The 14,485-nt window shown below is 45.8% G+C and overlaps 1 protein-coding gene across 7 annotated transcripts in view; it reads right to left on the bottom strand.

The window, feature by feature from the left end:
- Positions 1–1,351: 1,351 nt before the first annotated feature.
- Positions 1,352–14,485, bottom strand: part of HPCAL1 (hippocalcin like 1) — a 67,506-nt gene continuing 54,372 nt past the window's right edge. For 5 of the 7 annotated variants that reach the window (XM_055713697.1, XM_055713695.1, XM_027801515.2 and 2 more), the window contains 3 exons: positions 6,812–7,214; positions 5,540–5,645; positions 1,352–2,557 (listed from right to left, as the gene is read on the bottom strand). In XM_055713697.1, coding sequence (XP_055569672.1) covers positions 2,460–2,557; positions 5,540–5,645; positions 6,812–7,189 — 582 coding nt within the window. In that variant the 5' untranslated portion in view covers positions 7,190–7,214 and the 3' untranslated portion in view covers positions 1,352–2,459. Of the gene's footprint in view, positions 2,558–5,539; positions 5,646–6,811; positions 7,286–14,485 lie in introns of those variants that run through there. The other 2 variants (XM_055713692.1, XM_055713693.1) reach the window with 2 other exon arrangements.

Genomic DNA, 14,485 nt, shown 5'->3' with positions numbered 1-14,485 from the left:
AAAAACAAGGTCAAAATGAACTCTTATAAGGAGTTTTTTGAGTGTTTTTTCTTTTTTTTTTTCCCAATGAGAAGAGTTTGGGCTTTGTTAAACAGCACTTAAATTTGCTGTTCGCTACAGATAGAAGTAGAAACCAGAAGAGGTGAGATGTCAGGAAAAGGTGGAAAGGGTGACAGAAGTCCCACTTGCAAGAGCAGATGAATGATGACAGAGGAACTGCTGCATTTACGAATGCTATAGCAAAATGGTTTTTACATCCTTGGTACTTAAGAAAAGGATATTGTGCAATGCTTGACTAAAAATATGCCGGACTCATTTTAAGATCACACAAACTAGATTCAAATGCTGCAGTCCCTTTCAGAGGCACCATCCTGTGGCAAGGTCAGAGATGATTTTCCACATTCTCCTGAGTGCAGAGAGATGATAAAGCTCACGGTGGCTGATTCGCATCTCAACCTTGTGCTTCTGAAGAACCGCTGCCCAGCCTGTGCAAGAAGAATCATTAGTCTAAGAACATCTGCAGCATCTTTAACACCACCACCTTTTCTGGCAGCCAGCCAGCATGGACACAAATAGGTGGAGACAGACTATAAGCAACCACAGAGTTATATATTTTTTTTCAATAGTTTGCATTTTTTGCTGGGCTCACCCAGGGAAAGCAGGCAGGCTTCTGATCAACCTTGCTTTCAGGGTTACGCTCATCAGCAGGGTGTTGTGGTTGAAAGAACTGTTGGTTTAATAGCTCAAATCTGAATTTCTAGGAAAGAAATGAACACGCTTTTCTGCTTGGCAGCACTGACATGAGCCTGTATTGTGGACCAAGTCTGACCTAACAATGCATTTCCATCTGGATACTGCAACCATCCCTTTTTTTTTTTTTAATATTAAAGTATTACCAGCTAACCACTACTAGCACATTCTACGCAGCAAAAATCCTTTAATTACATGCTTAACATTAACCTCAGGCCAAATCATTTGTTGATACTTTGTTCTGCAGAGAGGACAGGCTTAAGCAGCTACCTGCAGAACGTGGGGAAAACTGCTTTCCATGCTACCAATGTCAAACTTTAATTCCAACAGCACATACCTGGTACCTGACAGGAGCAAGGTACTTTTATTCTGTAAATCTGTGGTCACAACAGCCTGGCCAGTGGAGCTGGCAGCCTTCCTCCACCACCTTGAGCTGCTCCACATCCAGCAGAAACTGAGCTGTCAGCTTCCCGCAGTCGTCACCAAAGAATTGCCTTCACCCAGGATCCAGCTGGTACGGAGCAGGATCCCACAGGCGCCCGCCTCATCCTTCCCCCAAATACGCGATGCCAGGAACTTGTTGCATGACCAAGACAGGCAGTGACAAGAAAAGTAGTCTTTTATTTCAATTAATATTTCTTGGCATTAGGCAGATATTAAATAACACTGGAATGCACAAGACTATTAACATATCGACAGCAAAAGGGAGGAGGTGTAGCCAAGTCAAGAACAGCAGTGCGAGTCACATCACCTCGGGGCACTCAAAAGCCATTTAACGCAGCAACCACCAAAAGTAGGACTCCACTGAGAAATACAAAATGAGGATGAACTCCTTTCAGGTCTTTTGTTAATACAGTAATGTTGGAACAACTGACAGTAAAAATGAACAAATATTTGCATTCAGGAATTAAACAGAGTGAAATATCCACAAACTGCTAGTCATGCAATTCTTTTGGAACAGCAATTTGCTAATGCATAAATATCACAAAAAAAACAATCTCCAAGATCTGAATAAATCACAGACAACTAGAAGAAACGAAGCTCGAATACTACTTTATGCCTTAAATAGATGACCTAAATATTTAAAATTTTACTTCACCATATATATATAATTTATATATATATTAAAAGAAAGTAAAGACCATTAGATAAGTGCAAGCAATTTTCCTCAAAAAGAAAATTGGAACCATGCCCAGGAAAGCTGCTTTTTTTTTTTTTTTCCTTTTTTTTTTTTTTTAAACTTCCTACTCCATTCAGTCTGCTTTGTGTTTTGTTTTTTTTTTTTTTTTACACAGTAACTTCTGAAGCAAAATAAATTATCTACCATCTGCTATGTCAGGTAAAAGTCCTACCTAGTATCTTCTTGGGATCTACTAGAACATCACCTTTCTTACCGACTAAGTGAAGTGGTATCTCACCAGAGATTTGAACTCTTTTGTAGCTGCATGTAAACATACCTTTCGATTAACGTTTAAAATGTGTAGAGTGAATCATAACATTTGTGGGGAAGCAGAAATGGAGCTGCCGAAGGAGAGCTGCACTGGTGTTAGCGAAGGGAGCGAGGGCTGGATCGCTCGGACACACGCGCACACAACCTGGCAATGGGATCTTATCTGCAAAGTGTGGAGGGATGGTTGAGAAGGCATCCGTTTGCGAGCAAAGCTTGAAGGACACAAGCCGAGATTCTCTGTGCACACTGTCCACTTTAATCAGAACTGACTCGCGCTACTGGGGTCGCACTGTAACAACCGCACAATGGAGGGATCGCTCTTGGCACCTTTGATGAACTCTTCCAGCGACAGTTTACCTGAAAGGGAAGAAGACCAAAAGGGATGTAATTTTTAAAATGTCAGCTGTTGCCACCACCATTGCTGTAGCTTGAAAAATCCTTCCCTCCCCGAAGCAACATACGTATATTTAATCTATCACAAAGGCATTCAGGGGAATTTAGTGCAATGCACAGCAGCCAAATCCTACTCAAGCCCTTAAGCCCAGATGTATTTTTCTTCTGCAAAACAATCTAGCATAATAACTGTTATTTTTTTATTTAAAAAGACAGTACCAAATATAAACCCAACTGTTCTAATGTAATTTGGCAGTTTTTTGCCCAGAACCAGACTATACATATTACATGACACATGAACACGAGGTGTGGTACCTGAAGAGTACACACTTTGAAAATGACACTTTAAACCTAAATATCCCAAATTGCCCCACTCTGCTCCCTTGTTTGTTGTGACATGTAGGGCTGAGCAGTGATGGCTTCTCCTGCACCTACAAGGCCAGGCTGGACAAAGCTCTGAGCAACCCGGTCTAGTTGAAGACATGGCAGTGTCACGAAGACGTGTCATGGCAGGGGGGTGGACTAGATGACTTTTAAATGTCCCTTCCAACCCAAACCATTCTACGATTCTATGACTCTACAAGCCACTTGCTGTGCCCTGCTGGGTGTGCAGGAACAGCAGCAGTTTCACAGGACAGCAAGAAAAGCCAGCCTTGGGGAGCCACCTACGGCCACGCATTGCTCCTGAGCGTTTCTGCTTTACACAGCTTTGGTTCAAGCCAGGGGCACTGACTTGGATGGACCCTGTAACAGTCCGTGGGTCTGAAAAGGCAATCTCTGGAAAAGCAACGATGAGGAGCAACCGCCCTGGCTCCAACAGTCCCATGGCACAGCATGGCTCGGTATGGCAAGGAGGAAAGATCCCATCTGGTCTGTCAGACCTCATCCCGGGGCAACCAAGCTTCCTGGCAGGTTTTTCCCAAACTCGAGACCAGACCCCTGCACAAATGTCATTGGGAGCCTGTAAGCAACCTCTGCCTTGCCTGCTATCACCAATACTCTCCTGCTCCACTACTCTGAACCATGGCAGAAATAAGCCATAGAAATATTAATGAGAAATGAAACACTTTTCCCTACGAACCAGAGGAGACAAGCATCTGCTGCGTCCCTGACACTGTGTCTGCTGATGTCCCACTATCTCATGCTCCCAGCGTAACCTACCCCTACCTGCACACAATGCCCCAGGGCCGTCCTTACCCAACCCACATGCTCCACTCGAGACAGGCAGGACCCATGCATGAATATCTTGCACTTGGCAGCTGCCTGCTGCCACTTTTGGCCACGTGCCCCCGAAGGCAGGGAGGCACAAGCTCATTGTGCTGGTTTTCACCAGCCCCAGGATGCTCCCAGCCTGCCACAAGGATGGGGAAAGGACTGAGCTCGGTGGCCAGCACCTGAATCAGGTCAAACAGGTCAAAATAAGCAAACCTTCCTCTTGTAGAAATCACAGAAGCTAAACAACCTGTGGCACACTTCTGTCTTAATTTCTGGGGTTTAAGCCAATGTTCCCAAACCAAGCGTTCTCTTAGGTTTTTATCAGCCTGAAAAAGAGTACTTATAACTATCAGAACATTGATCAGTTTTCTTCTTTCCTTACAATATTTAAAAGCAAAGTACAAATCAAAATCTATTTGCAATGTCCAACAGTCAGATAGGGAAGAAGAAATATTTCCAGCCACCAAGAGCACACGCGCTTCCCCGTGCACAGACTTTACTGCTTGGCACTGCACGGCTTACAGGGCTGGTATTTTACTGCAAAAACGATGATGTTATTTCAGCAACAAAGTGCATCAGATGGAGGATGTATATAGCAGTTTTTTTGACCACTACTCTGTTGCACATCTGCATGCACTGCTACTTTCTCTGCATAAGAAAAAATACTTTAATCATGTTATTGTAGGGCCCTCCACATGTGAAGTCAGGGGATGAAGTGCTAATTTTGATGAAGTTAAAGGTAAAATATGCAAGGACTTCAGCAAGGCCAGGAATTTGCCCTGGGGGCTGCATCTGCAGATGCCAAAATACAGCCATAAAATTATTTTAAATAAAAACCTTTCTATACATAAGATCATGTTTTTTCATGTCTCCATATCTCAGTACTAGAAGGAAATCTTGGCTCCTGCTGAGTGCATCAGTAGGATACAGCTCCTGATTTTGATGTGGGGAGCTGCCACCTTAGCTGCTACCAGGATAATTCCCAGGAAAAGCTCCATCTCAAGTAGGATGAGAGGAAACATGTCAGCAGGCTGACGGGCAGAGGAAATTGTTTCATTTTGCCTGTGTTTTTCAAGCCTAAGGAAATGAGCTAGCTCAGGTGGACAGGCTGTGATGGGTGCACTGTCAGGTAATCTGTCAAGTGGCTCCATAATTAGCTCGGGAGCTGTTACATCCCCCTGCCGCACGCACTGCAACAGAGTAAACACTGCAGATTCAAATGTGACCATGCATATATGGACACATGCCATAGACATGCACAGAAAAGAAGTATTATGGACCCAGGGGAATTTTTGCTTTCCCAAATTGGGTACCCAACAGCATCCCCAACCCACATTACCGATGACAAGCACAGGAGTGCAACTCGATCAAGGGCAACAGGAGCAAAACCTCGGTGCGTAGTTTATGCTATGCCCAAAGAAAACAACCCAAAGACTCACAGGATTTTCAAAGGAGCCTCTGCAGAAGGGGATTCACTCATGAAATGCGGAGGAAGGACTGCTCCCCTTCCAGCCCCACAGCAGGAAAGGTCTCTCACCCACTGCCCCCTTATTCACCCTATTTGTTATGGACTGCAGATGCTCACCGAGGCCAGGCAGAGACCAGAGGCGCTGGTGGAGACATCCCTGCCCTCTACCCCTCCTCCTGAAATACCACCATCTGCTTCTACCAGCGCTGGGCTAGAAAACCTCTACTTCTAGAGCCTATGAGGGGGTGCTGGTGGGAGCCTACCATCGTTGTTTGTGTCCATCTGTCTGAAGATCTTGTCTGTTCGCTTCTCGGGAGTGGATTCATCTTCCGGCATCTTCATCACTGATGAAACCATTTTGTAGATTGCCTGAGTATTAAAAAAATAGAAAAACAAAGATATAGGAAAAACACGACCCAAACAATAAAGCATCAAGCCTGAGAAAAAGAATTTCAGCCTGTAGCAATAAAAACAATGCAGCTGACCCTGGCAGGCAGCTGCAGGACTTTATAAAGCAAAACAAATAGGAGTTTCTGACTGCAGCCCTTTTTATTTTTCTTTCCTGTATTCATTCAAGCTTCAAAAGAAGCTCCCGCACCGCTAGGTCAGTTTAACTGAAAGTCAGGGTCTAGATTAATGTACGAGCAGGACTGAGCTAAAATACAGGAGGCAATGGTGTGTAATTCTCTTTTCTGCAACTGGGCTAAGCCATCACCTCTTTGGCTGGCTCTCAACATACACTCAGTTAAGTGTGTGCGTGCGGGGTGTTGTATGGATTACAGGTGAATATGAATAATATATAGGAATAGGGGTTGCTTTTCTTTGTGGATGGGTAAGGAAATGCATCTTCAGACTTAGATGAGACCTCTTCAGGACGTCTGCAGTCCTAGCCCTCCTCCTAATGGTCCCCGCTCAGCCATGAGGCCCGATGGCCAGGGCGCTGGCACCGGCTGAATGCATGAGGTGCTTCCCAGAGCCCCTTGCAGCGCACTGGAGACAGATCTCAGCCCCAGCGTGGGTGGCAAGCAGCCCTCTGCCGAGGCCGAGCCCCAGCCGGCGCGTGGGGCAGGGGCACCGGGAACTGCCTACACGCCCCCCTGCTACAGCCCATGGGCTACATGTTTCCAGCCTTCCGGAAACAAAGACATGCTACAGCCTTTCATCCAGAGCTCATGTTGACTCAGATTTGATGTTTCAAAGTATTCATTCTGAGATTAATCAGGTCAGTAACATTTGCATTGGGTCTATTTTGATCCCAACAACATGCCGCTAAGCGATCCCTGGGGAGAGCTGCAAGATTTTTGGCTGCAGGCCAGTTGCACAAGCGCCCTGTTTGTATCTCAGGGCCGTCTCTCATCTGCATCTCATAGGTCCCACCATGGACCCCAGTGTCCCTTTGGGAACTGTGGGCTCAGGAGCCTCCCTGGGGCAGCAGTGACCCAGCTCAGCACATCCCTCATCTCCAGTTCTACCTGTCTCAGGATGAAGAGGTTACAGCAGCACGAATAAAACATCAAATAGAGACGGCGCCTCACCTGCACTATTTCTAGCATTTCCCCACGGCTGATGTACCCGTTGCCATCCAGGTCATACATACTAAATGCCCACTTCAGCTTCTGTTCCAGCTTGCCCCGGGAGGTGACGCTCAGGGCGATGATGAATTCCCTAAAGTCAATCGTCCCGTCGCCATTGGTGTCGAAGGTGCGGAAGACGTGCTCTGCAAACTTCGACGCGTCGCCGTAGGGGAAAAAATTTGCGTATATTTTTTTGAACTCTTCTACAGTCAAATGGCCCGTTGGGCAATCTTTTAGGAAGCCCTTGTACCACTCCTGCAGCTCGTGGTCTGTGAACTCGGTGTTCTCGCGCAGGTCCTGGAGCACCTCAGGGCGCAGCTTGCTGTTCTGCTTCCCCATCCTCTTCTGGATCTGTGTTCAGTGGCTGTAAAATGAGACAGCATCCGCCTCAGCTCCAGCCCCACGCCGTGGAGAGGGGCTGGGACAGGCAGAGCCCTGTGGGAAATGCAGCCCAGGGCAAGGGGGAAAGAGGAAAAAAGGGATGCTGTAAGTCTAGGAAACTAGGCAATAGGAAAATTCATTTCATTTGGCCTTTTTTCCTCTCCTTTAGGCCCTCTCAGTTCTAGTACGCTGCAGAAGGACAAGGGAAGGTAGTTCAGGAGGGTCTGTTCAGGAAATACTAATCCTTATTATTAATCCTTATTATCTGCGAAATAATAATCCTCGTTATTTAAGTTCTCCTCTGTCCTGCTCCTCTTTCATATGGTTTGTGATGCCCAGGTCTGGATTCCAGCTCCTGACCCACCCCACCAGGCTGATCTGCTGTGACAATCGAGCAGGAGCAGCCAGGAACAGCAGCAACGATGAAAAGTAAAATCCATCTGTTCAAAAGTGAAAGTAAGCCGGGGTGAACAAGGAGCAGGAAGGGCAGGCGGCTCTGTGCCAGCAGTGTTTGCATCATGCAGATGATCTCTGAAACTCCTTGGCTTATGGAGCATCTCCTTCCTCCCTGCACCTCTCACCCCACAGCAGCCCCCCAGCGCGGTGGGGCTGGGTCGGTGCTGCTTGCAGCACCATGGGGGTCGCAGAAGGCTGCAGCAAGGGTAAGCTCAGCACAGCCCATGCTCAACAGCATCACCCCAAAAGACTTCTCCCTCTTTTTCTCAACTGTGGGGGCAGCGCAAGCAGACGGGTCACTGCAACAGCAGCACCAACACAAGGTACTTCATCCTTTCGAGCAGATCACAATCCTCTGCCCTCCCGGACAAGCAGGGAAAAGGGCTTTTTACAGCAAAATGTTCGGCAAAGCAACTCCTTTCAGGTTTAGTGGGGTTTATACTTCTATTTAAGCTTATTCAGTAAGTTCAATATTCCCCAATGTGAGAAAAAAGGCATTTTAACCTCAGGATTTTATCAGGATGTCAGGAGGGGGCTGGGTTTGTCCCATCCACTGACAGTGCCCCATACGGTGCAGGTGACCATGCAGGTGCGACCACCCAGCAACAGGAAAGCTCCTTCAGGAAAATGAAAGGTGGTCTATTTGCACTTAGGAAACAACAGAAAACAAACAAAACCATAATATATTTTTGGCTTTTGTCCCTTTCAGCCTTCGATGGCATCCCAGCAATACCAACCCAAGCAGCCAAGCAAAAGGCTGAGCTGCGCCTCCTTCCCCGGATCCAAGAAGTTTATTCACAAGCTTTGCCCAAAGTCACATCCAAACCCCTCTGGTTTTGGTTTGCATAAAACTGGTCCAGCATCAATGACATTTCTCTGCACAGCCTGTTACGCCCTCGTTAGGCTTGCTCACAGCCGGTGCAGTAGGCAGGTTACACCACGTGGCCACTCAGTAAATGGCAAGAGCTAAGCAACAAAGAGTGCAGAGACCAGGCAAAATACAACACGGGCTAAGCACTTCCCAGACAGTAAGAATCCCAGGCACGCATAAGAACCTATTTAAAAAAACATGTTAAAGGTCAGCAAAAAGTAAGTTGCTCTACAGCAGAGAGATTTTCAACAGCTGAATTTAAGCTTGTTTTATTTGTACTCTACTTAGTCTCTGCATAGCCTCAGCAATGTAAAAATCCACATCCTGCTCTGTGGCTTAATGCTCAGAGACAAAAACCAGCCAGCTGCTCATTAGTTCAATGTATCGGGCTTAACAGAAATCTGGGTTGTCATTAGCACTTCTGTTTTCTAGAAAAGCTTTGGAGCTGAACTATTGGCAGCTTTATTTTTGCCCATTATATTGCAGAGTTTTCTCCGGGCCCATGACATACCTCTGCTTGCTTCCAACATGCAGGGATGCTACCACTCCCTGTCCCTGCCAGCATCATCTCTAGGAGAGCACTGGGCTGCCCTCCAGTTAAACCACTAACTCCCAGATGCTCCCGCTGCATATCCATCTCTGAATCTCCCCTGCTCCAGATACTCATCCTTGCAGTGCCAAGGGCAGAAAACACAATATTCTACTTAGCTGCAGTCGATTTCCAGAAAACAGCGGCTTGGAGCAAAAAAATGTGTGGACAGTGATCCTTTTTTTTTTTCAGAGCAGAAATTGTGACACTATGTTTCTGTCCTTGGGCAAGGAGGTACCTCCAGGTTCCATCTTTCAATGAACCCCTTTCACTTCATGATGCCTGAGCGCTTTGTAAGAACTACCGTCCCCATCCAAAAGCGGTCCCTGCTGCACCTGCCACTGTCTCGGACTTCCCTGGGAGAAAGGCAGGAGGATTGGCAGAGCCCGTTCAATGCAGGAGCTGGACTTTAAGCAGAAGTAACCTCAGCTTTAACCACGCACAGGGTTAAGGGACCATAAAACTTCCAACTGCTAGTCAAAAGAGGTTTGAAAAGGTTCAATGCCCTTTTCCCCTGCTCCTGTAATATCTTTATTGTTCTTGTTCCCTTTAAAATAGAGGGCCCCGGACAACAAAGAGGTAAGGTGTTCATTTCATTTATTAGATTTCACTACTTCTACTAGTGGTAAGATATATCCTGTTACTTGGATGGATGCTCATTTAACATCCGCTTCAAAAGCTTTATATTCAACTAGTCTTTGCATTCAACAAATCACAGGTTATTTCAACCTTTCTTCCTCTTTTACATTGTTTTATACCAGAAAAGTAATGTGCCATGCTCTGAATACCAACCTTTTTTGCACATCAGCTTTCTGAAAGGCTTCATAATGTGTTCAACCCAAATGCAACCCTGCAGTTGCTGTAACTAATTTGTTAGAAATAATTAAATATCCAACATTAACATTAATTTATTAAAGCCGATCTAAAAACACCCAGCTTCGATGTGAATTGTGTTGCAGGTAGCTCCTCCAAAGTGAAACGCCTAAATACCTCATTAATCATGACAGCAACCCCTGCTGCTGGCATCCAACTGACATTTCATTCGATTGCTATAAAATGCTTTCATCAAATCACTTTCCAGAGGCTCACCGGCTGATTTAGCCACAAGACCACTCAGAGGATGGCTGCTAATGGAAATCACAGGGAGTGAGTCTGGGATGCTCAGGTCAGTCCTGTGATTAGGGCTGTGGGACATTTCTTAATGAGCCTGTACCAGCCAAATCTCCTGCTGCAGTGGGTGTAGAAGGCAAGGAAGGAGAGACATCCTTGCACCCAACACTGCCCTGGGCAGTCGACGGAGTCCTAACTCCAATTACAGCCTGCCTGTCCCTCATTTCCCATCACGCCAGGGTGAAATCCAGGGAAGTGATGCTGCATACATTGCAGCAAGGTCTATCCCGGCTTAGCATGATGAGCAAAAGCCCTCAGAACATCCGGCACTATCATGGCAGTAACAAAAATCATCACAGGAATGCCCTTGAGGTGATCAGACAAGGAAAAGCTCGGAAGTATAACCGCAGACCAGTAGACTTCACAAGTGTATCACTGCTCATGAAAGCAATGCTCAGTCATGTAAGGCTCAAACAGGGGGAAATGCAGATGCATTTTTGTTCCAGTTTCACACCAAAATTTTTGTTAAAATTATGTGGTGCTGCTGCCTGCCTGCAATAAGCCTACATTCAGCCAGGCTAGAAACCAAGATGCCAGAGAACTCCTACTTGAATATATCCTCTGTCCTTCTAGGCTCAACAAAAGTAAGCAATAATCTCGTAGCAAAAGCCTAGCAATGAGAAAAAAAGGTCTCTTACTGAGGCCGAGGTACACACCAGTTAAACAGCTGAAGTAGCAATTCTGTGTTTTTACCAATAGATGGAAGGGTTGTCAGCATCCACGCCCTGAAGTATTTGAAATACTTGTAGCAAAGCTCAGTGCATCCTACTTCTACATGAACACTTTGTCAACCACCAGTTACTGCAGGTAGAAGCATTCTCGGAGCACACAGCCTGGAGAGCTGGAGGCCAACCCAGCTTTTTCACTGCAAACCTTCTGAAGGCAAAAATCCCTTGAACTGAACTCCTGATGGGACACTCTTAGTGCATCAGCTAGGGCTGCAAAAGGAGGAATGACTCCTTAGAGGTGCACTTCCCTGTGCAAACCCCGTTGAATACTGATTTAGTGTTAGTAAAAAAAGGAAAATTGATGAAATGCCTGTCTACAGGACAGAAGTGCTCTCCAGCAGAGAAAGTGCACAGAGAAATAGAATAAACACCTTTTATATTATCTGAGCTATCTGCTTTGCAGGGGGAAATCTGGCACCGTTTTTCTTGCAGTGATCACTTATAAAACTAAACAAGCATGTCTGAGATCTGTTACGGTTCTGAAGCTGAGGCACAGTGCCTCTGGGGCTGAGGAGCCCCAAGCAAATGAACAGCATAAGCCAGACATCAAATACTGCTCGAAGTTGGTCTGAAATGCAAGAACCATTCCCACAGGTGTGGAAGATCATTTTACTAAAACACCTCAAGTGTCAGATCCATCACTGGTGCCTTCTGCCTTGGGCTGCAGAAGAACAGACAAAAGGATTTAGCCCACAGGGACCTTGCGAGCATCATGTTAAGAAAGGCTTTGCTTGGAAACACTGCTTTATAGTGATGGTGGTCAAACACCGGCATAGGTTGCCCAGAGAAACTGTGAAGCCTCCATCCTTGGAGATACTGAAAATCCAGCTGGACACGGTCCTGAGCAATCTGCTCTACCTGAGCCTGCTTGAGCAGGGAGCGTGGACTGGACGATTTCTAAAGGTCCCTACCAACCTCAGCCATTCTGTGAAATAGCCTCAATATCCTTTTTTCTATGGTCAGGTGAAGACAAGAGCCATGAGGAGGTCCTGCTCCTCTGGGGCAATTCAGCAACTGTGGTGCCTTGTTCTGAGGCTGTATTTTTTAAAGTTTGATACTTGTATTAAAAAAACAAACAAAACCCACAGGTAGTCCAAATAAAAGCCTCAGTCACTAAAGATCTGTGCTGCCACACTTCAGAAACGCACCCTCGAGGAGAAATGTTCTGAGGTCTGGTAGCACCATTGCTCACCAACTCAGTCAATGCACAGATGTATTTAAGAAGACTCCAGTTCCTGCGGACCAAGCTACAAGAGGGAGCTGGGTTCTCGGGCACCCCAACTAGCAACAAATGTCTAGCGGTAAGAAAAGATCATGTAGCAAACAAGCTGCAAAATGGGATTATAATGACATCTTCCACACCGTGCTTTGCCCAGGGCTGGTCAACAGGTCTGATCTGAACTGGGAGGGGAAATGTGCAATTACATGGGCCTGGGATGGATAATGAACCCTGGACTAAAGGGCAGATTTTGTTACATGTTTTAATGCCAGTATCCTAAGCAACCAGTGTTGCAAGAGAGAAAGCACAGGATATACAAATACGTTGCTATAGATATCTGGTCCTGCCTGGTAAACTCATGTGAATTTCTTTCCTGCCCTGTGGCAAAAGCAGCCCCGATGCTCGTGTACCAGCTAACCGCAGCACCTGCTCCGTCTTCCCAAGCCATAAACTCAGGGCCACAAGCAGCAGCTTCTGATAAAGTCTGAAATGCAACAAGGAATATCTTCACCTCCTGAAAAGCTAATAAAGTAAGTAGCGAGACAAAAGAGAAATCTCAATGGATAATGCGGCAAAAAACTGAAACCCGGCAGAAACGCTGTGGGGTTTGAGATGCGAAAGGCTGGAGCCAAAAGGAGCTGAAGCTCCTTCTCCTGCTGCCTTTGGGGAAACAGAAAGAGAAATGAAACCTGACAAGCGAAGAACCCACCACACTAAATAAATAAATGGGCTTTTAAAAGTTTTCACTTCCAATGACTAATCACGCTTTTCTTTGAATAAGTAACATTGCTTACTTCCAACTTATTTTCAAGTTGAATGCTTTTCAGAAACTTATTAAAAAAAAGTAGGTGAAGGGGAAGGACCACCCCCTGTATCACCCACACGTTCAGCTCCAGAAAACTCAGTAACAATTCAGGTACATATAGTGAACATCCTTCCGAAATGCGCAGTGAGTCGGTAACGGACCTTGAGCCACCTTACTTTGGAATTTTACCCATGAACACGTACCCAGGAACTCTGTGGTCTCGAAAACCCAACTCCACGTCTGGGATGAAAACCCATTATAGGTAACCTTTCCCCCCTCCCAGCTCACCAAAGCAAGTTGTAATTAAAAAGACTCCAATCCTGCAAACAGCTATGTGAGAGGAATATTTCCAGGCTGGCACATTAATTTCATGGAGTCAGGTGCAAGGGCTGAAACCTGAGAAATTCACTTACAGGTCTCTGGATTGCTCTTGCCTATTGAAGTCCCTTTACTCAGAATTATATTCCCGATTTAGAGGGAAAAATCAATTAGTCTCTGACACTGAGCATCAATGCATTAACCCAAGAACCGTTTTTCGTTCATCTCATTGGTATGTGGTGCAGAGGCATTTGCAGATGACAGCGCAGCAGCTCCCCAGCCGCGGTAAGCACTGCGACAAGCCAGGGCACGCTGGTACCCGCTGCGCCCACCAGCACTGGCCCCCATCACCAGGAGATGAGAGTTTGCCATCGAGGGCATGGTTACAAATTCATTGCAAAGAAACCAAACAACCACAAAACACCCCCAAACACTCACAAATTGCTGCTAACGAGGAAAAAAAATCAGACCTGTGGTGGGACCAGAAAAGTGGCAGTTTCTTGGGAAGCTCTCCGTAATATTCCCCTGCTCAGGGAGGAGAGCTTATTACTGTAAAGGGCAAATATTCCCAATGCAAATAAGAAAAGCACAGAAATACTTTGAGTAAATTAGGAAATTGAATTAATTTGGGTGGGAGCAGATCAGGCAGCAACACAGCTTGCGATTGCAGACAGGAAAAGAAAATCATGAGTGGATTTTCCTTGTCGCCTCCCTTTGCCTCTTCCTTTTTTTTTTTTTCCCCCCCTAAAATGAAACCAAGGGAGGAGCAGCCAGCCCTATTTTGTCTTCAGATGCTGTGCAATGTTGGCAAGGCTTAAAATAAAAAAAAAAAATGGTTTGTTTACACAATATTACAGAGCAAGGAAAACATGTCAGCACAATGTCTTAGCACACAAGGTCTTTTTCTGAGAAGGTTGGGTTGCATGAGGAAAAGCCCAAATCATGTTCACCGAATACACTGTTGTGATACATAATTTTAAATAAAGCTCTGTGAGTGCAGGCCTGCAGGATAGGGGAAAATGCCTGATGGGAATGAGGAAATCAGAGAGTACATCACAACCTTTTAGAAAAAAGGGAAGTGACAAAAATCAGCACCGG

Source organism: Falco cherrug, chromosome 6 (assembly GCF_023634085.1).
Source record: "Falco cherrug isolate bFalChe1 chromosome 6, bFalChe1.pri, whole genome shotgun sequence".
Lineage (NCBI taxonomy): Eukaryota > Metazoa > Chordata > Aves > Falconiformes > Falconidae > Falco > Falco cherrug.
Note: the sequence above shows the minus strand (reverse complement) of the source record. Positions and strands in the feature narration are given on the sequence as shown.